At 46.9% G+C, this 23662-nt stretch overlaps 8 protein-coding genes and 1 non-coding gene across 9 annotated transcripts; 6 read left to right on the forward strand and 3 right to left on the reverse strand.

The window, feature by feature from the left end:
- Window positions 1-920: 920 nt before the first annotated feature.
- On the forward strand, window positions 921-1351 carry EI97DRAFT_459060 (uncharacterized protein; the record flags this gene model as incomplete). Its single annotated transcript, XM_033800963.1, has 2 exons — window positions 921-1179; window positions 1227-1351. The coding sequence occupies 2 exons, from the start codon at window positions 921-923 to the stop codon at window positions 1349-1351; spliced, it is 384 nt and encodes a 127-aa protein (XP_033653125.1).
- Window positions 1352-2029: 678 nt separating this feature from the next.
- EI97DRAFT_443032 (uncharacterized protein) lies at window positions 2030-2341 on the forward strand (the record flags this gene model as incomplete). Its single annotated transcript, XM_033799792.1, has 1 exon — window positions 2030-2341. The coding sequence occupies one exon, from the start codon at window positions 2030-2032 to the stop codon at window positions 2339-2341; it is 312 nt and encodes a 103-aa protein (XP_033653126.1).
- Window positions 2342-3214: 873 nt separating this feature from the next.
- On the forward strand, window positions 3215-3769 carry EI97DRAFT_459061 (uncharacterized protein; the record flags this gene model as incomplete). The annotated part of the gene is made up of 1 exon (XM_033800964.1): window positions 3215-3769. The coding sequence occupies one exon, from the start codon at window positions 3215-3217 to the stop codon at window positions 3767-3769; it is 555 nt and encodes a 184-aa protein (XP_033653127.1).
- Window positions 3770-4246: 477 nt separating this feature from the next.
- On the forward strand, window positions 4247-4570 carry EI97DRAFT_443034 (uncharacterized protein; the record flags this gene model as incomplete). The annotated part of the gene is made up of 1 exon (XM_033799793.1): window positions 4247-4570. One exon carries the CDS (start codon window positions 4247-4249, stop codon window positions 4568-4570), a length of 324 nt encoding a protein of 107 aa, XP_033653128.1.
- Window positions 4571-9719: 5149 nt separating this feature from the next.
- On the reverse strand, window positions 9720-10837 carry EI97DRAFT_450810 (eukaryotic translation initiation factor 2 subunit alpha; the record flags this gene model as incomplete). The annotated part of the gene is made up of 3 exons (XM_033800307.1): window positions 9720-9973; window positions 10026-10592; window positions 10720-10837. 3 exons carry the CDS (start codon window positions 10835-10837, stop codon window positions 9720-9722), a joined length of 939 nt encoding a protein of 312 aa, XP_033653129.1.
- A 2464-nt stretch (window positions 10838-13301) lies between these two features.
- EI97DRAFT_501784 (uncharacterized protein) lies at window positions 13302-14103 on the forward strand. Its single transcript, XM_033802722.1, has 2 exons — window positions 13302-13761; window positions 13831-14103. The coding sequence occupies exons 1-2, from the start codon at window positions 13387-13389 to the stop codon at window positions 13996-13998; spliced, it is 543 nt and encodes a 180-aa protein (XP_033653130.1). The 5' UTR covers window positions 13302-13386; the 3' UTR covers window positions 13999-14103.
- EI97DRAFT_434002 (uncharacterized protein) lies at window positions 14036-17457 on the reverse strand. Its single transcript, XM_033798510.1, has 3 exons — window positions 17175-17457; window positions 15199-17118; window positions 14036-15148 (listed from the first exon to the last, which is right to left on the reverse strand). Exons 1-3 carry the CDS (start codon window positions 17410-17412, stop codon window positions 14133-14135), a joined length of 3174 nt encoding a protein of 1057 aa, XP_033653131.1. The 5' UTR covers window positions 17413-17457; the 3' UTR covers window positions 14036-14132.
- Window positions 17458-17792: 335 nt separating this feature from the next.
- On the forward strand, window positions 17793-17864 carry EI97DRAFT_t63. Its single transcript has one exon. It is a non-coding gene; the product is annotated as a tRNA-Met (tRNA).
- Window positions 17865-17926: 62 nt separating this feature from the next.
- On the reverse strand, window positions 17927-18485 carry EI97DRAFT_434004 (uncharacterized protein; the record flags this gene model as incomplete). The annotated part of the gene is made up of 1 exon (XM_033798511.1): window positions 17927-18485. A coding segment is annotated over exon 1 (251 nt), but the record flags the coding sequence as incomplete, so codon positions are not given.
- Window positions 18486-23662: the final 5177 nt, after the last annotated feature.

A 23662-nucleotide genomic window follows, 5' to 3' on the forward strand; every position in this document is an offset into this window, starting at 1 on the left:
CCTGCAGTTCGGATCAAAAACCTGTGTTACGCGAGGATGATTATCACAAGCGAGCTCGATGCACATGGCCTAACCTCGCATTCCCATTCCTTCATGTTGATTCTTGAAAGGGAAACACGCTACCCTAGACCAAATACGCGTGTTTAGGTGCTCTCCGGTGGCGAGAAGCCGCATTACAAGGCTTTAGCCTCTCTGGTTCAGGATACTAGGCAAAGTACAGTGAGCCCAGAGTTAGGGTCAACGCTGTAGCAGCCCTGACATGCTGTTAACTTCTGTTCTCTGCTATCTGTTCAATTCCTCTTGTAAGATATACAGGATGGCAACTTCAAAGCGCAGGAATCTCTTAAGGAATGTGGCAGAAAAAAGTTGGGAAAAAAATGTCACACCAGCCTTCTCGCCTTCAACGTGGCAGACCGGACGGTCCCTCTTACCAACGAGCGATAGGTTGTTGCTTCATGCTCTCTACGCGGCTCCAACCAATTCTCCGGTATTGTCTGCCTCTTCCCCTCAGCCAACAGGTATCAACCTCAAGCTGGGGTGGCGGGCAGCCAATCGCCTCCACTACCATGATGTTGACGGATTCTGGCCAGAAGTTAATCACACAGACGCTAACATCATAGCACTGTCGCCTCAGTGCCATCCAGTCATTGTAGGTAACGGAAGACAGCCTCGCATTAGCGGTCCCACTACCACTCACGGTCTTCCCAACACTGGGAAAGAGCTCCAAGACAGATGGAAGGTTCAGAATCATCGTAGTCGGATGCACCATCCGTTTTCCCCGCCCCTTCGAGGTATATAAGGCCCAAGAGATTGTAGGGTACCTCTCAACAAACAGCACACTTCACATCCCAATCCATCAACAACAGCAATTTGCCTCCTCCTTCCATAACCCTTATCGCCTTTTAGCTTCACTGCACAAAATGAAGGCCTCCATCATTGCTTCCATTGCCGTCGCCGCTACTGGCATCAACGCGGCGCCAGCCGAGCTCGCTCCTCGTCTCACTTCCATTCCCCTGAGCATCTATGATTCTCCGGGCTGCAACAACGGACCAGCTTCGTCTATCGCCAATATCCCTACCGACGGCAGCTGCTTTCCTACTACGGCGATCCTGACTGCAAACACCAACAGTGTGCTCATTAACACCGAGAACCTTGCTGCACTCCCTGCTGGCTGCACTGGTAAGTAAACATATCATCACTTAGTACCACTGGCTAATTCCTTCCAGTGACACTCTATGACAACTTCTCTTGCGACAGCCAGAACCACATCACTGTTACCAGTGCCGGCCAATGCTTCACTTTCGGAGCGAACAGGTTCGTCTCTTCCGCAAAAACCTCCGGGACTTGCTAGACGCTTGGACGCCAATTGCTATACTGGACGGCAGCGAAGTATATGAGGAGAGGGACCATGGGGCAGCGGTGCGAAGAGCTCAGATAAGGGTGGGCTCGTCAATTAGTGGCACATCCTTGCCGTCACCGACATTTTTGGCTCTTAGTCACTCATTCACATAGTTTGTCAATCCAAATCCGTCTTAGCTTTGTACCTGTCTTTATTTCCTTTAGCCTTATCGCCCACCATTGAATTAACAAACACACCTGCATACACTGTAATGCTACATTGGTAGCAAAGAAAACTGGATACCTACATAAATTGCCTATCTTTCAGCTATCTCTATAACATGACGGCATGAAATGCGTAAGAAAGTCGGACTAAGCCCCCTTGCTCGATACATGTGTAGGAGAGAACAATGTGCTGTGACCGATGCTCGCACTAATGGCGAAGCTCAAGCCACGGTCTGAGCCATCACTATCCTTTACCCACTCATGGATATCTCCAAGCTTTGTTTCAGCTCAAAGCTGTGCATTCTATCTTTGAAGTTGAACAATACTTCTTTGTCTGCCTGCCTTACACAATGTAGGACCAATCCCATATAATCACCGGTACCAACATTACAATCAAGCAAGAATAATCTAGCCACATACTGACTTCCCGAAACCCTCCCATATTTGTTCACTCTCTTGTCTAACGATGATACCACGCGCGACGGAAAAGCAGACTCCCGGCGTCTCGCCCTCAGACTTGCCGCCCAAAGTTATCATCATCCTTGCCACTACTATACCCTGCATCGTCATCCTAGCCATAGTCATGGGCGTTGTGCACTGCATTCTAAAGCGCAATAGGAGGAACCAGAACAAGAAGCGTGATGCTGAGGCCTGGTCTCATCGGCCACGACCACATCGAATACCTAAGATCACGATTACGGGAAGCACTCCAGTCCCGGACGATAACGCATTTGGTGCACCGCTGGCTTACTCTTGGACTCAACCTGCTCCTTTTTGAGGCGAACGGTCAATTCACCATTACGGATTTGGGGAACATGCCAACTCGATCAATAGGAACGCACACCACGACCTTGGAAGACCTGCCCGTACATACGACCCTACGACTCGTACCATCCATTGGGGCTAATCCATCACGCTTAAGTGCCTGCCGGTTTCCGTGTCTCGCTGGCCACATGCAATGTTTTATGATGGCGGGGTGCTCGGGTAAGGCAGTGGAAATGCCCCAGGGTGGAAGAGGAACTGAAGCCACCGAACGCATTGGACAATTTGACTCCAACTCACACCTTCTACTAAGGTGTAGTATAGCATAACTCAAGCACAAAATATATATTATGAAACATCTCTGATTATTTCCTTGTTCCTGCCACATGTCTTGGCTCTCGCTTCAATACTGTCTCATAAGGTAGCAGAAGAAAATTGAACCTGAACTGCTGCGCCCACGTCAAGGGTATAAAATATTAATCAACGCACACCTGCAAATATTTACTGGTTTAAACCCTCCGAGCTTCCCCCAACATGTCACGTTTGGTCGACCAATCAATTTGATGCTGCATCGTATATGTGATGATGGCAACATTATATAAAAACACTTCACGCTTCTTTCTTTATGTCCTTTGACCTGTGGCGGGCATTATACGAACACAAACCGAGAGTTGATTGCTACACGCATAGTACACAAACACACAACGAAGTGCCCTCGGGTTTACCATATAAGGAGGGTCAATACGCACTGGTTCCTCTCCCAAATCAATTTCGTCCCCACAAGCGTTGACAACTACAACTTGGTGGCGATCATTCTAGACTTCAATTCAGCACCCACTCACAATAACCTCGGAGCACAAACCAAGTCACTGAGCAGGTTCTCAGGACGATGTTGCTTACCACTCTTCTCGCGTTCCTTTCCTTCGCGGCGCTGGTTGCCGCCGGAGGAAACACTACAGTATGGGTAACGCAAACCGAGATCGTGACGATCGGGCCTTCAGTTATGAATCATGCGGTTGCGACTCAGATGGTCGAGAGGCAGAATGATGGCATCTGGACACCAGATGCCACATTCGTGAACCCAACTCCCTGGGTCCCCGTTCCCTCCGAGCCTGTGTGGACGCCGCAAGTGCCTGTGCCCCCTGGAAAATCGAGTGAGCCTATCCCCAAGACACCAGGAGAGAGAACAACCGACAACGGGAAAGTGGGTCTCGGCATCGTCGTTGGCTTGATTGCAGCTGCGGTCGGCCTGGCGTTCATGGGCTGCCTGGGCTTCTGGATGAAGAAGCACGGGTGGTGCTGCAGCTACAGCCGTCAGAAGAGGAAAGGTAGGGCGAAGGCTAGGGCGACTGTCCGTGACCTTGAAGCCGCCCGAGGACTGGACGGCTCGAATGTGGCATACCCGCCACGCGTCGCCTACCCCGGGACTTATATCGCCCATTAATCTGGCACCGAATATTCCCACATTGGGCGAAGCCATGGGGGTAGTTGGGGGCGATGAAGGGTTCAGTACTTTCAATTCTCCGTCGAAGTGGATCTCACTTTGCATCTTGTGAGTTGGCTAGATGTCTCTCATTTTCAAATATAATACATACTTTCCTGCACGTACTGGAATTATACCAATCTGCTTTGTGACAAAATATAATCTGATTGTTCTTTGAATAACTTATACCGTCCCATGTGTTAAACTGCTCGTATTTGTGCTCTCCGATGTATTACCAGAATATCCTCAGGAATGCTCAACTATGCTGGAGCACATTGTTCAGTTCTGGATGTATATTGTAAAGGTTCGGGTTGCGACATGTTGTGTTTCTGCAATGTGCACAGCGACCCTATAAAAGCTGACTCCTTCCTTTCCAGAGGGTGCGCCTCAGTTCAATAGCACAGAGTGTTATTTGTCAACGGCACAACTCCCCTAACCATGTCTCCAATCACCAACTCCGCGACCTCTACAGCTGGCGCTATGTTAGACCCCGACATCATATCCTCTCACCACACAGAGAACCAGGGGTACGTTGGCGCCGTCATCCCCTTCGTCGTTCTCATGTTCATCATCGGCGCTCTGTGGCATCGCATGGGTTGGCGCGAGCAAACTATTGGTTGGCTCGATGCGAAGTTCGGGCAGCGCCTTCGGGAGAAGGCTCGCGCCAGAGAGGATATGATCGAACGCAAGGAGCGTGAGCAGAAGCGACTAGATGAACTCTTCAGGCTCTCATCACGGCCTCATGGCGCTGGAATGGCCTAGCCTCTAAAAAGGCTCCCATTGCATTTTTTGGTCATAGAATAGGACCAGCATCGTAACACGGCCTCAGTGGCTCATGCATACAATACCATTCATTCCAATCAGATCCTTTCTTTTGCTCCGTGATCATATTATGCATGTTTTCACGGTCCATGTTGCAGGTGGCTATCCCCGTAAGCTTCAATCTCCACGGTATACGATTCATTCATTTGCAAGAGTGCTAACATAAAGCTTTCATTTCGCCATTGCCTCCTCGATTACCTAGACTACATTGATGCATTGAACCGCTACCGCACTGTAAAAACAGTGTCCTAGTGGCAACCGGAATTTACCGCAAAGATATGAAGGAAGTTTTCCTGTCCGTTTAAAATATCTGCCATTTGCCATACACATTGAGTTTCCGGGCGTGTGGGCGACAGGAGAGCGTTGCTGAATTAACGATAACCAGACTGGGACTGAGATATGCTCGATCTGAGCAACAGTGGCTCTGTCCACAACACTATGGAGACCTAAATGAAGGAAGGCAGCATAACCTTGTGTAACTAATCTCACATTATTGAATGACTATATCGTTGCTGGAGTACGTGTAGTTGTGACGATTGTGTCCACGCGATTGTGTGACAAACGAACTTGCTCTGTACGCAACGTTGTCAGCGATCACTCGCGTTCAAGTGAACTGCATCGCATGCCGATGAGTACATATGGTATTCACTTACTCTTCCATTCGGTAGTCATATATAGCCGCATTCTCATCTGTGTGGAGGGTTGGCTTTACTACTTCTTTCCTACCTAGCGAAAGCTCTTTTTCTTAGCACTCCGTGAACAACGCGGGTACAATGCAAGGATTTACTTGGCCTCACCGGGACAGTATGAATCCTGAGTCTACAAAAGACGCGAAGTGTCCTGAAGCGACTCCGTGGAATCCCATCATCCGTACAGTGAATATCCCAAGCCGGTTCCTCGCATCAAGTGAGGATGACGGAAATACGGAAGATCGACAGCACCTGAGCGACATAGCCGGGGCTACCTTCTCTGACCGCGTACCTACCTCATCGTTCGATCATACCAGGGAAATAATGGGATCAATGGATTCTGCAGACTTGGTCCTTATTGACCCTTCCTCGCCCAGCGTCACCGAGATTCCGGATCCGATCCTCATGTCTTTGCCCAATCCAACAGAACGATTTTCTGGGAGCGCCTTCTTATCTGCGTCGTCTTCATTTAAGTCCACTCACTTCACTTGGTTGAGCCCCAACAGTGCTTGAAAGGCAACAAGTAGTACGTCAGTAGACACTTTGTTTCTTCCTGTTCTTAATTAAATTGTCTATAGTATATTAGGACCTAAGAGAGAAAATTTAGAAAAGACACAGGGTAGAAGCATATATAGTAGTAGTAGTAGTAGTAGTAGTAACATCCACTCCTTCTGTCAGATGGTAAGCCAGTTTATGGATATCCCATCTGAGACTGGAGAGGAGGACTGGGAGAAACTATCTGTACCGGTACTGTCTGAGGACATGTGGCTAGTGATTCTGCAGTGGCTAGTGCCCTGCGCAGCCTTGGTGCCCAGAGAAGGAATATCAAAACCGGTGTCAGGTCCTAGCCTCACCCACACAAGCACACACCTGAATACAATCAGTCAACCTATCTTCATTCAATCTTTCTGTCACCGTGACATCTTCAGATACCATCAAATCTGACACCTTCCTTCCTTCCTTCCTTGGCACACCTTAGATTTCGTACTTCACTCCTTCTCCTCTCCTCTATCTCCTACATTCCTGTTACATACATTACACTACGGAATTTCTTATTTTAGCTAGGCTTCTGCTAGCAAGGTCGAGGTCCGCATTCTACACCTTAAAGTAACCTAAACTAAACTAGCAAGGCTCTGCTGCAACACTCCTTTTAATCTGCTTAATCCTATCTATCCTATCTATCCTATCTACAACTTCTCTTCTGTTATTCAGCTAGGCTTCTGCTAGCAAGGTCGAGGTCTGTGTCTCATACCTTAAAGTAACCTAAACTAAACTAGCAAGGCTCTGCTGTGATACTCTTTTTAATTGATCCTATTATCTTATCTTCTGTCACTTCAGCTATGCTTCTGCTGGCGATGTCGAGGTCCATGTCTCATGCCTTAAAGTGATCTAAACTGAACCTAGCAAGGGGCTCTGCTACTCTTCTGTAACACTCTTTTTAATTAATCCTATCTACAACTTCTCTACTCTTTTGTTCTATGTCTATAACCGAGTGCACTCATCGCAGGTAATCGTTAATTATGCTATCTCACTCATTCCCACTCTCTCTCTCCTCTACATACTCTGTCCTACAAGGTCTCGCAATTACGCCGCTGATTTCGAGTTTTATTGTGCTTTTCTAGACAGTTTTCATCGCAGATCACGTCTATCGAAAGCCTACAATTTTGCTAAAATCCTAAAGTGAGAGTGAGAGTGAGGCTGCTAAGTGAGTAAATAGCTACAGTAGGTTATCTCTACCAACAACATAGCAGTTTAACGCAGTCAGTTACAGGACGATTACCGCACCGATTACCCAGAGATTTTCATTTTCACTTTTAGAATAGGGCCATCCTGCCAAGCGCACTAATCACAGAAGATCATCAATTATGCTATCTTACTTACTCCTGCTCTCTCTCTTACTCTCTTACTTCTTATTTCTCTACATACTTAGCTCTATGATATCTTGCAATTATGCATAGTTTTTTAAATTTTATTGCACATTTCTAGACAGTTTTTGTTGCAGATTATGCCTATCTATCTATATAATCTAGAACACTTGCATTTATACTAAAAGCCTGCTAACTCTACTAAAATTCTGTACTTTGTACTGTTCTAAAGTAAGAGTAGGACTGCTAAGTAAGTAAAGAGCTACAATTTACAATATCTATTAACATTAACATAAATATAGGACAATTACTACAACAATTACTACCTAGCATATATAGTACTATATTAAAAGAAGCCTACTAAGTAGAAAGAGATAAGCAATTTAGCTATTAATTAGTCTAATAATAAAGAGCTAGGGAGTTAAAGTCTAGCTGCTAGGCTGTCTAATACTGCGCTAACCTAGCAACCTATTAAGTAAGTTATAGTAATCGCTCTAGTAATTGTTCTTTCTAACATTAAGCAGTACAGAGAATCCTAAGCCTAAAAATCCTGTTAACCTTAACCCTGCTCTATAAGTAATAGTAATTATTATAGTAATTATATATATTCTAATATTGTGTAGTCTAACTCTTAAAGATTAACTTTAAAAGGCTTTAAGAGGCTAAGATGATGGTACTAGAGATAATAATGAGAATTCTAGTAGCATTAATAAGGATAAGTTAGGAGAGCAGCACTAAGTAGCAGCACAGAATAGTTATAGGCTTCTCCTAGCTGCTAATCCTAGGAGGAAGGCTATCTCTAGATCCTCTATGCAAAAGGTGCCTGTTTCTTCTAATGTTAATCCCTATAAGTCTACTAATAATAGCGGTCTTGCTCACAGAACTGTTAGTAGAAAACATCCTAGAAAGAGTTTTAGTCTAAAGGCTAAGCGCTTAAATTGCGCAAGCATAGGTAAGTAATTATTATAGTAATTGTTCCTTTGCTAATAAATTATAGTTGCTAGACTGTCTACTATAAATGCTGTATAGAGGTATCAGATGGAACAACCATCTAGTAAATGAGTCACTAACCGTCACCTTCTATTAAGCTGAATAAAGATGACTATCAACCGACTACCATCAATAATAGAGGAGATTGACGGAACAGCCATCAATCGTACAGTCAAGTACTATCAATGATGGACGACTGACGAAGCAGAGTAGAATCAGGTATGGGCATACTTCATAGAATAGGCTCATTATGTAAACGTACACAGAGGACAAAACCAGCCTTCTGAGCGGTTTGTCCTCTATAATCAATCAATCACTTCTCTCTGAGATCAACGATCATATCAACTGAACTTCGTGATATCTCACTTCTACGATTCCATCGTCGACTATCAGCTACCATCAGCACCCTAGAATCTGACAAGAGGAGAGCTGCAGCCTGCATAATTTATAGTTAAAATGCTAGGACAAGTATAAAAGCAAGGGGCTAGAAAGATCCTAATTATATTAAGCAAGCTTAGATTTACAAGGAACCTCTAAAGGCTCCTAGCAAAAGGGCTAAAGCAGGCAGTAAGTTTATCTTTACTAATATTTATAAAAGTTCTAATAGGATTCTAGTAAGGGCTCTGCAGAAAATTTATTACTATTAGAAATCTACTACAGCGCTAATCCCTCTAATATCTTTTGCTTGTTTTATAAGGGAGGTTACCTAGGGCCTTAATCTACCTTTTGTTTAGACTAAAGCCTATAATTTTTGCTTCTAAAAGGGTGCTATTAGTGCGCTCTAGGAAGCAGCTAAGGCTTTCCTAGTAGCAGCATTTAAATATAAGTTTAGTAGTAATTATACTAGTAATTATATTGCTAACGCTTTTATAATATAGGTGTTAAGGATGCTTGTATTTATAGTAGATGGGTTACTATCTAGTAACAGGACTTTAAACTCGTGTACAAGATAGCGATTAACACTGCTAACATAGGGTATATCTTTAAACAGTTGCCTAGCAATATAAAATAACCAGGAATATCGTATTTAGGGGGGGAGGGGCAACACTACTGTGTACATCTACTGATAAATATTTCCGAAAGAAGCAGTCCTGATGTCATCAGATCCGCCGAGACGCCGTCCCATTCCATCTCGACAGTACATAAATACATAAACGAGGTTATTCCAAATGTTCCCCCACTACGTACGGAGCACTACCCAGATACGCCTCAACACCATGTTTCAACATCCCATTCATATCTATCCCCACAATCACGGACACGGAGTCCCGAAACCGCCGTAGCCTGGACACTATACATTACCAGAGAGAAGAGGAGTATGCACACATTACCATGGAGACGTGATAAGCTATAAACCAAATAACTTGAACCTGGGGTCAACGATACCGTATTTTCTCTAGCCATGCATTTAGTCTAGCGGTCAAACCATGTTCATTGCATCCCCAGCCCTGAAGCCATTTCAGGTGCACTTTTGTCCTCACCATTCAAGTGCTCGCGGTCCTCCTGTATTGCCATCGGCATATTGACCCTCCTGGCCTTGCCCTTCTAGGAGTCGGCCTCAACCACACCGCCTTCGTCACTTGAGCTCTCGTCTTCGTCACCGCTGACCTCCTGGTTCTCGCGCTCTCTCTTCTCCATGAGTGCGGCCAGCTCTGCGTCGTCATTCTCCGTGACCGCTTTGGGCGCCATCTTCACGACGCAGCTACCGCCGGCCTCAGAAATGCTGGATTCGATATCCTTGATGGCTTGTTCGAGTGTGGAAATACCGTGGTTCTTGTCGAGACATTGCGACGTGAGCACTGCAAAGTTAGCCTGGCTCCAGCACGGAATTCTGGAGTAAACTAGGCGTACCGTATAGAGGAGGCGACACAAGTCGGACCTTTACGTGGTTGTCGGGCGTGTTCTTTGCCTCTGCGCGGCGCAGCGCTGTCTTCACGGCATCGATACCCTCATATCCAAAGCAGGTGACCTCGATGTCTGCGCGCACTTTCGTCGGTTGCGGCGTTAACCTCTTGCCGATATATGAGAGGAGCTCCTCCTTGACAACATCGTTAGGGAAGGTTACGTCATTCCAGACGTCAGGATTCGTGATGGATAGCTTGAAGGCGTCGATGCTGTGCCCGTATTTCTTGTTCAACGGCCATCCGATGTGTTGGTAGAGTTCTTCGATGGGGGTGTTGGTCTTCTCAGCGACGTGGCGCATGATTGAATGCACCATCTTGGACTTATTGTACCGCTCCTCGCACTTGACAATATCCTCTGGCGACACTCGGCGCTTGCTCAGATCAATGTAGCCCTTGTCCTTGTCAACCCTGAGGACGACCACGACTTCATTGCGCCCAACGCGAATGAGCTTCTGGATACTTCTGATACGACGTCTGGACAGTTCGGAGAGAAGAATCATGCCGTCGATGTTGTCTGGAAAGGGTCAGCACGAGAACCAGTCTCTCGGCTTCGCGCATGGAAAATGATCAAGTCAGGAACAATGGCCACGGAGAACATTATCCCAGTCTAGTTTTGCCATGGTAACAGACAGGTAACGCACCGTACTCCAGGAGCTTCACGTATGCTCCCATCTCGGCGATCTGCTTAACATTGACCATGACAAAGCTCTCCACCTCCGGGTACTTCTCCTCGTAAAACCGACAATTCGTGAGAGACATCTTGGCGGTATGGGATTTCAGGTAACGCGGTTTGCGTAGAAGTGGAACGGTGACTCGCTTCTTTTGAAAGAGGCGGGGGAGGTTCAGAGGTTCTTGTGCGCTCTGTGTCGCTGCGGTATGTTAGGGATATGTAACAGGATATTTCTGTGATTCCAGATCCCGCGGTGGTTCTGCAGAGCGAAATAGTGTGGTGGCGTGTATGTGACTGGACTTGGAGGTGATTGCGCTGTCAAAGATTTGTGGGAATCGCGGGGAGGCGTTGCCAAGATTTCAACCCACGCTAGGCTACTTCTGGATCCGACTCGAGACATGGACGTTCTCCAGGAATGGGCGTCTGCTACACAAATATTATCCGAAATATTTTAATCAAAAGCCGCAGCGCCTACGACTGTCACAGTGTCTTTGTTACAATCGGATTTATTGACGAACAGCGACGCGGCCGACTTCGTCGTACTGTGTATTTGACGCTTACGCCTAATAAACATTGGGCCTTTCTGGGAGCATGCATTTCAGTGACCAGAAAAGTACATCGTCCTATGCTCTAGCTGTCGGCAAATCCTACATAAAAAACACTGCTGCATTTACAGCTGATCCATTTTTTTGACTGGAAGTTTTATCAGCACTTCCATCCTCAAAAGAGGACTTATGGTTGACCTCGAGATTCGGCGCATCATAGTTCACCGAAGTTGATGGATACCCGTCCTCACTTTCTTAGTTTTAGCTGTCGAGATATTTATCCTTGTAAGCTTAAAAAGCTGCCGCTTTCAACAAGTACAGGTTTGCTCACACTCCGCAATGTGGGATTTTCCCGAGTCCAAACAACGATGTTGTAGGCCTCAGCCGATGTACCGTGTAAGATGTTGTGACTCGGAGGTTGAGGGACGAATACAATAAGGACGTGCCGGTGGATCGGATGGCTTGGTTGTTTTTATCCTATTGTAGATTCTAAGAGCATGGAGGAGAATCCCGGTTAAGGTGAGGGTGGAACCAGAAGTGGTTTAGAATCTGCGGTGATGCCGACAGTATAGCACTCGGGATGGCTGTTGCATTCTCGACTGTCTCCGGTTGTCTACATACCTGTTATGAAGGTCGAGAACGGATTGTGGCGGCCTCCGTGGGGTAAGCCTAGGACAGCATGAATATTGTTCTCGGACTGTTTGCTCATCGCCTGACGGCTCCATCCAGATGGGGGCCACGTCCTCTCAAGCTTCGTGTTTCATGGGCTAAGTGACCATCAATCCCCACGTAATTGACTTTCACGAAAGGTGAGTTATCAGTATCGAAACGAAACGAAACGCGGAATTTTGCTCATAGTAGGACACTTTCATGGAAGAATAATGCTGCTAGGAGTGAGCACTGAACGGAGACCTAGAATATACAGAAGTTTGACGGCTGAGGGTGATTAGAGGGAAAAGGAGAAGGTGATATGTGGAGGTAGGTGTTCCACGTATGATCGCCCTAACTCGCTCGGGTATATTCCTACAGTATTGCCTGCTGACATATCAACGCTTTGGTTGGAGTAGTGGATAGTTTTATAGGCTGCTTGGGGTAAACTGCAAGTGGCAGTGCTAGGAATCGAGTTGAATGCCACCCTTCTTTAGATGCCTAGGCACGCGACTTGAGCATGTGATAAATATACACCCAAGTCACTGCCTAATCTGCCTAGACATTGCGCGAATTAAACTCCAGTAATTCATTTGCCTTTCTACATGTGCACTAGACACACGCTAGGAAGTGAACCATCACTGCCCTGGAAAACGAACAAAAGCTTGTGAAGCTTGTTCCAACCCTACACTCGATTCCAGTCAGAAAGTCTTCTCCCATAGATTCCTGTCACTGTGCTGGTTTTGATGAAACGCACCTCTTTACCCCACCGACGCTGCCATTCGCTTACGGGCCTGTCCAACTTGCTTAATCCGCGTGATATTTGTCAGGAACAACTAGTTTGGAAGGTGCATGAACCGACCAAACAAAACAATCTCCGTAGCCGTGCGTGCAAAAGTTCTGATTGGTCCTAGATGCTATTCGGGGTGTTTGCTTAATAGGGTATCTTTGGCTCCCAAGTCGCCATTACCAATTCACCAGGAATGTCCTGGTGGCCCATGATAACATTGTCGCACCAAAACTAGATGGTATTCCTAAGGCAAAAAAACAAGTTACCTAATAAGGCAACTCCTTACCTCTGAAGTAATTTGCCGAGCGCGATTTCGACCAACTTCGTGCTCTGCCAGGGAATATCGTTGTTGGATTTTGCCTATTGTCTGCTGTTCACTACTTTTTACGCGGAAATTCCATGACTTGTACCAACACCAAGTGAAATTCCAAATACTGGAACATCGTGATTTAACATTCGGAAAGCATCCGGATAGGTTGCTCACTGTGTACTGTCTCTCCATGCAACGGACAAGTGCGAGATTCCACTGTGCGTCCTACGGACGAAAGTGTGCCTACCTAGGGTATATAAAGGTGCATAATCTGCGCATAGCAAGCCGCTGACGCACTCGAACTCATCCCCGCCAGGACCTATTGACCGGATACCCGTATTCACAATGCTCGCACTCCTGCCTCTCCTTACCCTCCCCTTCCTCACCGTCACAACCCACGCTCAATCCAATAATGGATTCGAGGGCATCGGCGCCCTGATGGTAGTCCGTTTTTCCGGCGACATTCGAACCACCGATCCCAAAGACACCATCGGCTGCATCTCGCCCGAAGGCCGCTTCCAAAGCATTTACTGGGGGTGCGGCTTTTTCACCTTCAGCGGTAAAACGGGCGATCCTTTGAAATCGTACACGGACAGCTCGAAGACGTGTAGCTTCTTGGACCAAACGAGCGAGCCCGGGAGACCGGCGAGTTCAGTCTTTTATGCGTTGAAGTGCGGGAACGGGCCGACCAATGGCCAACCGGAGAGCTGGTATTCGCTCGTAAGTAACTTCTCTTGGGAGAAATGACAAACATGAGACTTGTATAGGGGAGTTGCTGACGATGTGTAGCCGGAAGGGGGGGAACCTTGGGTTTGGTGGGGAAACTTGAACTACCAGTATAAAGTGAGGGAAATCCCGGAGCCGGCAAAGGATGTCGGGTTGTGGCCCCAGAATGGGGCGCCTGAAGACGCGAATGTGACGGTTTTGCTGCACTGGACTAGGCTGGATGGTCACTAGGGGCCTTTGGCTGATGGATGATCGCTGCACATCCAATGACGGGAAAAGAATGTGACTACATGACTACATAATTCCAATAGTATGCTCGCTAGGTGTAATGCTGCTTCATAACATGCCATAAACGGAGCAGGTGCTTATAATCCTCTCATCAAGTCATCCAAAGTTAAGGGCTTCCTAACCGCATTTGAAAAGCCCTCATGGAAGCTCACCCATATCCGCCCCTCGTCTCCGCTCTTAAGTTCCGTCTTCTTCACGCCCGGCGCCCCTGCAGGCACCGGCGTGGCTTTGATCACTCTTCCAAAGAAGTCTCTTGTGACCTTCTCCTTTCCTGCATCCTTCTTCACATCCTCGTCTTCAGCCGCGTCTCCATTTGCAATAACATCATCATCCACCTGCCCACCCCGCCTTTTTCTCGCCTCAGCATTCATCTTCACGCTTTCCTTTTTCCACTCTGTCTCCAATACACTCCTTACCGCATACCGAACCTTTTCATCTTTCTTCCCACCAAGAGTCTCAAACGTAGCAAGCTGATCCAGCGGTGGCTCCATACGAAGTACCCATCCACCGCTCCGATTGGCGACATCATCGAACTCTACTCTACTCCTTTCGAAGCGTACTCCGGTAGCAGCCATTGCCTCGACGGCTTTCTTGACCAATGCTTTTTCTGTGGCCTTGCGGACTGATGCCATGGCTACGGATTTGGAACCAGAAGGGCCCGTGTTGACTATCACGGGTTTAACATCCGGAGAAAGCATTCGCAGAACATAGGGGAGGAGTTCGGTCGCGAGCTCCTCCGGAGAGCGGAACAGTCGAGTTAGTGGGAGGCTAAGCGTTGACTGTAGTGCCATCAATTGAGCTCGGTTAGCCTTGCGAGCTTCGGAAGCAGCATATGCTGCCCCGGATCCTGAAAACGGCGTAGGCTCGGCGTCAGAGTCGGCCGTTGGGTTCGAAGTCTGCTGTCGCGGTGAAGCGAAAAGATCATGGAAAGCTAGGACTGACTGCGCAAGGTACGGCGCCATTTCCCATCCTTGGGAGAGGTGTACAGAAGAAGAGACCATGTCGTGAAAATACAGCCATTCGTGGACCGCGCAAGGTTTGGATAGAAATGTGTCGTCCTGATATGGCTTTTCAGGGTATGCGGCGAAGCAGTCTGCGAGATATGTCAGTGCACCTCGTCAAACGTGAGGTGTTCAAACATACCGGACACGATCCGATCGATGTCACCGCTCGTATCCACCATCTCATGGAGCCGTTCCAGCGCAAGCTTCTTCGCGGCTTCTGCAACACCAATGACACCTTGGATGCCTTTCCGAGCAATATTCGCCTCTGCTTGCTTAGGAAACCCGGCCCCTTCACGGAAAACGCGATCAACAACATCCTTGGTACCGCCGCGTCCCAAGCTACGAGCAGCTCCGCCGCCATGGTTCAGATCTCCAATCACATTCGCCTCGACCCACTGTCTAGTAAGACGTGGGGATTCGGAACTGTTGTCTTTTGCCGCGCGCAATCGTCCTGCGACCCACTCGCTCACAACCATGACACCCCGGATGTCGCCCTCGCCTGTGCCACTTCCCGTGCCACCCTCTTTCTTGGTGCTCACTCCCCAGGTAGCTTCGCACAGGCGACGGACGGCGTCAGAGTCCGCATGTATTCCTTCTCTCCCAAAGATGTCATGTATCCGTGAGACGACCATATTCAGCGCCGGTTTCCGAATATGTATGATTTCGGCGTGCGAGGACTGCCGCAGCGGACGTAGTGAAGCATGATAGACGTCATTACAAACGAGTATGAGGGGTCGTAGTAGACGAAACTTGTCGCCTTTTTTCTTCCTTCCGGTCGTAGAAGTTTGCTGACCAACTAGCTTGGAGTTCTTTTCGTCTAGGTGGATCAGATCGATGAGAGCTTTGATGAACCCTCCCTCACCGCCTCCAGTGCTTCCACTGACCACGCCGTCCACTTCGTCCACAACAACGCATATGGGCTTCCCAGCTTTGCGGACCTTCCCATCTTTTGTAGTGGTATTGACGCCCCTCACGTTTTCGGTTCCGACCATATCGCGTATTCGACCTTTGACCACTTGAGCGCTGCGATCGTCCGAAGCATTAATCTCCTGTACCTCGTATCCAGCTTGCCGTGCGCACACGTGAGCCAGTGTAGTCTTTCCAAGGCCCGGAGGTCCCGTCAGAAGGAGAACTTTCCGGTGCCTGTGTTCTTCAGTGTCGTCAAACTTCTTCGCACTCTTGTGCTTAACCTTGGCCGTCCCGGGGAAGACAATATAATCCCAGCCCTTCAACCATCGCAGCACTGACCGATGTGTTCGCTCGTCTCCGACCAGATCTGTAAATTTCTTTGCGCGATATTTCTCAGTCCACATCAGTGTCCTACTGCTCTTTCCATGTCTCGGCTGCGGCACAGTCGGTTCGATAGAGGGTTGTGCGCTATTATTGTCCTTTGCTTGCCGCAGCCGTGCCTGCTCTTCGTCCATAACTCTGGCTTCATCCATCAGATTATGTATGTCGACTCCATAATAGCTCGTTCGCGCCCGACCCTCGGTAGCGACTGAACGTGATGCAATAAGTTGTTCAAATGCAACAGTCTCTCTTGGGCCCTTCTTTCGCAGGTAAAACGCCTTTCCAGCAGCCGTCTTCGCGACAGCTCCGCGCTTGGGCTGTGCGGAAGAGGGTTCATCTGAGATACTGGATGGCTGCTCTGCCGAAAACGCCGGAACGAGTGCATCGTTCTCAAGCTGTAAATCTTGCAACCGTTCGATGTCTTCCTGACTGGCAGGTGGCGTGTCAATGTCTAGTTCATTCCGCAATTCCGTGTTGACGTTAATCGCCCTCCTCTTTGGCGCATGCTCCTTTAGCTCTGCGACCTGGTCCTCATCATCCGAATCGTCTAAGAAGCCAGCCACACGCTTATTTTGCTGGTTCGGCGGTATAGGCTTCAGAGGACTCGGCCCTGCTCCAGAATGCTTTCTTTTCTGTGGAGTGGTATGTTGCGGTATAGAGCTCGGTGGGTAGGTGATAGGCGACGATGCGAGTGGCATACCGAGACTAGGAGGTGAAGATGGCAGGCTGTAGTTCCCCAACGACTTTGGAGGTTTAGAAGGAGTAGTGTCTGGTTCTGTCAGTGACCAGCTGTTTGCCGCGCGCCTTGCGGAAGTACACATTTACCAATTGGGCGGTCCTCTTCACTCCTGAATACGTCCGCGGTTTTCCACAATCTGTGTCGGATTACTATTCCAAGCCGATCTTGCTCTGCCTTATCCTCCTTGATACACTGACGTATTGCGTCTAGTTCGTCGGAGTGTGAATCAGACGCGACCGCGTCTTCAGTGGGAATATCGGGTTGTGACTGTAAAAATATTCTAGGGTCAAAGGAAGTAGGTATGTCAGAGTAGTCCGAATTCATGTGGTCATGGGCGTGAACGAATATTTTCGACGAGCAACGATAGATGACCGAGTTATCTCATAACTCAGTCGGAACCCACTAAATGGCGTGTCGCGTTTGGACGCGTTTTTGCTAATACAGATTAGGTTAGCGCCAATGTCCAACAGCCACAGGTTTCTACCGTGATGGCAGAACGGACCTCCGCAAAGCCATCTATGTTTAGGCAGTCTATAGCTTCTTCTCAACGAGGGCTTTTTGCAGGGTTATGTGTATTACTGGAATGGTACTCGTTTTTTGGTGCGCATGTCGTATATGTGCCACTCTTGGCTCGTGGAGTGAAAAAGCATACTTTGCCCTTAATAAGATTTATTAAACAGAAATTTCCATAACTCCAAAGTAAAAGCTGAATGGCGCAGCGGAAGCGCGCCGGGCTCATAACCCGGAGGACAACGGATCGAAACCGTTTTCAGCTATTTCTTTTTGCCTCCGGGTTCGAGTTGCATACTCGGCAAACTTTTCATCTCTTTTGCTTGCGAAGGTTTGTTGTGACACTTAAGCGATCCGGAAGTCTCAAGGGACAACTGTATTCTATTTCGGTTCAGCTACAATTGGAATAGCATCTGCAGCTCGCGCTGAAATGCTTTTATGCTGATGGCTCTACTGCGACAGCTTTGATAAGCTCCACTCCTCAGACGTGTCCCACATCCTATTGACCATTTCCCATTGGCAGTCTAAGAGCATAATTCAATCAAGGTCAATCCTGTAACCAGGGCTAGCTACATCAAAGAGCGCTAACCCCCCCTCCCGCGTCCTTGCAGCCGGCGGTGCCCGAGGCTCTACCTTCCTCTGCTCCACCAGGTGCTGAAGCTGCAACTCGGCCTCCTGTTTCCCAGCCTCTATACGCGCCTCATCCGCCAACTGCTTTTGATCTCGCGGTTTTTGTACCAGATAGTGATAAAGCATGAAGAAAATGAAGGAGAGGAAGAAAGGGCCGAACATTATTAGGACGATGAAGGCAGGAAGGGGGATTCCACCGATTTTTGACGTTGGAGGCGCCCTTGCGGGGCAATTCAGGGGCTTCGGCGGGCCTGATCAGGGGACGTGAGAAGGGGTCTGACATGTTGGTTTGGTTGTGGCCTTTTGGGGAGAGAGGAAAAGTTGGCGGGGGAAACATGGCAGGCTTTATCAGTAGCAGTGCGGGATGATGCCAGCAACATACGCTGGAATCGCGGCTTTGGACCGGTAACAAGGGGTGGAGTGCTCGTTGAAGTTGACAATGAACCGCACGTCCATACACAAAGAAAGGTGGCTGACAGACATGATTGAGATGCACGGAGACAAAGGTGAAGTAAGTCGTGAATGCACCACCAACACTCCACAACAGCACCGTCACTGAAGTTTATTGTTTGAACAATGTTTCATTCATACTACAATGTTCCTGCCTAACTACTTAACGTACATGGCAAGCGAGCGGCTCACCCCACCAAGTTTCTGAGACGTGTGAACTCCTACCCACCAAGGCTTCCCCAATTCAAGCCCAAACAGCCTCTTCTGAGGCTAATATACACCTTGCAATCTCAGCTATCAATAGAAACCAAATTCAGTCTGTAAGAGATGCTGCGCAGACATTTGAAGTCTCCCGAACGACGCTCTGACACCGACGCGCTGGAAAGCCTGCCCAACGCAATTGCCCGCCCAACTCAAAGAAGCTCACCCAGTTAGAAGAGGAGGTGATTATCAGCTATATACTCGATCTGGATCAACATGGATTTGCATCTATATATGCAGCCATATATGATATGGCGAATAAGCTGCTAGCTACATGCGGCGCAGGCCAGGTCGGGCAGAAGTGGCCAGCCAACTTTGTTAGGTGTACAGATTCTCTCAAGACGTATTGGAATCAAGCATACGACAGGAAGAGAGCTCTTTGCGAAGACCTCATCCTTATCAGAAGCTGGTTTGAGCTGGTAGAGCAGACAAAGGCCAAGTATGGCATCTGTAATGAAGACGTCTACAACTTCGATGAGGCTGGCTTTATGATGGGCAAGATCACAACTCAGCTTGTTGTAACAGGGTCAGAGAGGAGAGGCCAGCCAAAGGCTATCCAGCTAGGCAATCACGAGTGAGTGACAGTTATCTAAGGAATCAATGCTGCTGGCTGGGCTATCCCATCATTCATCATCTTTGCTGGCAAACACCATCTATCTGCTTGGTACGAGGAGGATATCCTACACGACTGGGCTATCGCTGTTCATGACAACAGCTGGACTACTAACGAGCTTGGAGTTGAGTGGCTAAAGCACTTCAATGCTCATACTAAGACCTGTGTTGTAGGTGCTCATCATCTGTTCATCCTTGATGGCCACAAGAGCCACCACTCCCTTGAGTTTCAAGAATTCTGCAAGGAGAATAATATCTCCATGCTGTGCATGCCAGCTCACTCATCTCATCTACTCCAACCTTTTGACATTGGCTGCTTTTCACCATTAAAGTGTATATACAGCCACAAGATTGAGGCTCTAATCTGCCACCACATCAACCATATGATGAAGCTCGAATTTCTGCCAGCCTTTAAGGCAGCCTTTGATCGAACATTCACCTCAGCCAACATCTGCTCAGCCTTTCGAGGTGCAGGCCTAGTTCCTCTCCAGCCAGAGATTGTTCTGTCAAAGCTAGATGTGCAGCTCTATACACCTACCCCCGTAGCCCTAGCAGAGGCCCTCTGGGAGGCTCGAACACCAAGCAATGTATATGAGCTTGAGGCTCAATCGATTCTAATATGTGAGCGTGTTCGAAAGCATAAGAGCAAATCACCAGCATCAATTATTGAGGCAATCAACCAGCTTAAAAAAGGAGCTGAGGTAATGATGCTCTCAGCCGAGCTAATGTGTGATCAGATTGCTAGCCTTGAGAGAGCCAACAAGGCAGTGTTAAAGTGAAAGCAGCATAAAAAGAAGTGGATACAGAAGCAGGGGACCTTAACAATAGAAGAGAGAGAGGATATACTCGCTCAAAAGGAGGCTGACCAGCAGATAGAGCGTGAACAGCATCAAGGTGGAGAGTGATCAGGCCTTAGCCACCAGACTCTGGCACGTTGCAAGAGGTGCAGAGAGACTGGCCATAACTCACATACATATAAAAAAGATACTTTAGATAATGTGTTTCCTAAGCGAGCGGCCACTCCTAACCGAACGGCCACCCTTCTGAAGTCACATCCAACATCAAACTCATACCATGATATCTCTGCCACACAACACGCAAATGACTTCTAATGAAAGTTCGCTGCAGCTTACTATCCTTGCTCTTAAACAAAATGAAATTAAGAATGTAAAACATGCTGCTACAGTCTATAATGTCCCACGAACGATCTTTCAAGCTAGATGCGCTGGTCAGCTTTCCCGATACGATTGCGAGCCTAATTCGAAGAGGTTGACCAAGCTAGAAGAGGACTCGATTGTCGCATATATACTTGATCTGGATTCAAGAGGAATTGGAGCTACGAGGACTATGGTTCAAGATATGGCCAATGACCTGCTTGCAGAGTGTGGCCAACCACCTGTAGGCCACCTCTGGGTTGACAACTTCAACAAATGTACATCTGAGATCAAGCTTCGATGGAGCCATCCATACGATCGCCAAGCGAGCTCTAAACGAAGATGCACACATTATAAGCCCTTGGTTCTCACTTATCCAGTCTGTCAAGGAGAAGTACAGCATCCAGGCTGAAGACACCTACAACTTCAATGAGACCGGCTTTATGATAGGTCAGATCAAGGCTCAGATGGTTTTTACAGGTTCTGAAAAGCAGAATACTCCAAAGAGGATCCAGCCAGATAACTGTGAGTGGGTCACTATAATCCAGGACATCAGTGCAGCAGGCTGAGCAATCCCACCTTTTGTCATCTTCGCTGGCAAGGTGCTTATCTCTTCCTGGTACAAGGATGTACCTCGGGACTGGGTCCTTGAGGTTAGTCCTAATGGCTAGACATCAAACGAGCTTGCGATTGCATGGCTAAAACACTTTAACATACATACAAAGGTGCATAGTATAGGTTCATACAGGCTGCTAATTGTCGATGGCCACGAGAGCCATCAGTCCTTCGAGTTTTATAAGTTCTGCAAAGAGGAGAAGATTATTGTTCTCTGTATGCCATCTCACTCATCGCACATCCTACAACTGCTTGATTTGGTGTGTTTCTCGCTGTTGAAGTGGGCATATGGAGATGAGATTTCAGTCTTGGCACAGTATAGCACCAAGCATATCAAGAAAGAGAGCTTCCTGCCAGCCTTTATAAAGGCCTTTAATAAGGCCTTTTCTAGAGATCATATCTGTGCAAGTTTCCGAGCTGCTGGACTAGTCCCATACAACCCTGAGGGTGTGTTATCAAAGCTTGATATGGTCCTTCGTATGCCTAAACCTTCAGCATCACAGGATGCCATATGGGAATCTAAAACACCATACAATGCCCATGAGATAGAGGCTCAATCTATGCTTATTCATGATCAGATTCAAAGGCACAAAAGCTCTTCACCTGCTTCTATCCTTGAAGCTTTCAATCAGTTTAGAAAAGGTGCTGAAAAGATAGTGCATAAAATGGTATTGATGTGCAAGGAAATGGCAGGGCTCCGAGAGATAGCTGAGGCTGCAACAGAGCAGAAAGGTCGTAAAAGAAAGTATATCTGAACAGAGGATACACTTACTGTTGGTGAGGTACTTGATTTGATTGCTCCTGAGGTGGTTGGTGAGGAAGGAGGGGGTAAGAAGCCTGCAAAGAGGATGTGTAGAGAGAGGTGCTGTAGACGTTACAGCAAAACTGGCCACAATGTATGTACATATAAGATAGAGATCGAGGATGCAAATGATAGCGATGCATCTTAGCTATAATTTAATATCCTATATAACTCTCTGTTAGATGGTGGTGTTGTAGCATTAGGCTAGAAAGTGATGCAACTTTAGGAGGGTGGCCGTTCGGTTAGAAGTACCCACTCACTTAGGAAACACGTTACTGCTTAATCTGCTATATTAATATATAGATATTATCTCTTGATGTGGTTGGGGTGTATGCTTCAACAGGTACACAAACTTGGTGGGGTGGGCCGCTCGCTTGCCTGGGCCGCTCGCTTGCCATGTACGTTACTACCTGACCAAGGTGCAGATAGGTGATGATGTTATCGTCCATGTTAAGTTGCTTGAAGGCAAGTGCATCCTACTCTAGCTCCTAAAGAATCTCTTCTATCTTACCTATAATACATCTAAGTATCTTAATAGCAATACTATAACTGTAGCGATCTTGACTAAAATAGCTCTTGTATGCCCTTAGAGTATATGTCTTATAGATACTAGAGAGTGGGAGATAACTATTAAGGCTAGCTATGCAGGCACGACTGTATGCAAATTTCCTAGCTTATTGTACCAGCACGGAAATACCTAGGATTGCTCTCTTATTCTAGGTAAACTACATCTAGAATAGTAGTAGCAATAGCTCCTTAGTCTTAGTCTTAGGCATATTTAGAGATAATGCATGCTTCTAAACAGTCTTAAGTATATTGACTATACAGTTATTAGAAGCATAATAATTACTAGGGCAATTACTACTTACCTAATACTACTTCTTCTCTCATGCTAGCACAGGCTTTCCCTTAATCTTAAGCATTTATACTATGTTAAAGCCTCCTAGAATGGGCTATAGGGACTTAACTATATAAAATAATACTGCAAGGTATTAGTATACTAGCTATTAAGCAAAAAGAAATAATATACCTTAAAGATATCCTAGAGTATAGTTCTTATAATAATATTAAGACTATAGATAAAAATAGATAGCAATATTTCTTACAGGCCTTCTATAAAAAATAAAAGGCTAGCAAGTACTCTTAGACAGACAAGGAAGACTAAGTAGTTATACTGTATATTTAAACAAACTGCTAAGGTTTATAATCTATCTAAAGATATACTTTTATATAACTAGCCTTATAACTAAACTAACCTTTAATAATCTTTATTAGTCCTTCTTAGTCTATAACAATTCTATCTAGGACTAGTTTATAATATTATTTCCCTTCTTTAAAGAATTGTAAACTTACAATATTCTTTAACTTTTAATTTTAAGTTAGTAGTAGTTACATGCTTATATCTTAGCCTAGAGTTAGACGAAGGTATAGGCCTTGCTAACTAATAATACACAGGCTCTATTATAAAGAGCTTCTATGTAGTCTCTAAAATTGTCAGATTTGATGGTATCTGAAGATGTCACGGTGACAGAAAGATTGA

This window comes from Westerdykella ornata (genome assembly GCF_010094085.1).
Source record: "Westerdykella ornata strain CBS 379.55 unplaced genomic scaffold EI97scaffold_13, whole genome shotgun sequence".
Classification (NCBI taxonomy): domain Eukaryota; kingdom Fungi; phylum Ascomycota; class Dothideomycetes; order Pleosporales; family Sporormiaceae; genus Westerdykella; species Westerdykella ornata.

What these genes read in the sequence shown, in the direction of transcription:
- EI97DRAFT_434002 (XM_033798510.1), bottom strand. Translation starts at nt 17,412, where the DNA reads ATGAATTCGGACTACTCTGACATACCTACTTCCTTTGACCCTAGAATA. An exon ending in TGAAGAGGACCGCCCAATTG is followed by an intron (nt 17,119 to 17,174) that starts GTAAATGTGTAC and finishes TGACAGAACCAG; the next exon opens with ACACTACTCCTTCTAAACCT. An exon ending in CATCGATCGGATCGTGTCCG is followed by an intron (nt 15,149 to 15,198) that starts GTATGTTTGAAC and finishes CATATCTCGCAG; the next exon opens with ACTGCTTCGCCGCATACCCT.
- EI97DRAFT_501784 (XM_033802722.1), top strand. Translation starts at nt 13,387, where the DNA reads ATGCTCGCACTCCTGCCTCTCCTTACCCTCCCCTTCCTCACCGTCACA. An exon ending in CGGAGAGCTGGTATTCGCTC is followed by an intron (nt 13,762 to 13,830) that starts GTAAGTAACTTC and finishes GACGATGTGTAG; the next exon opens with CCGGAAGGGGGGGAACCTTG.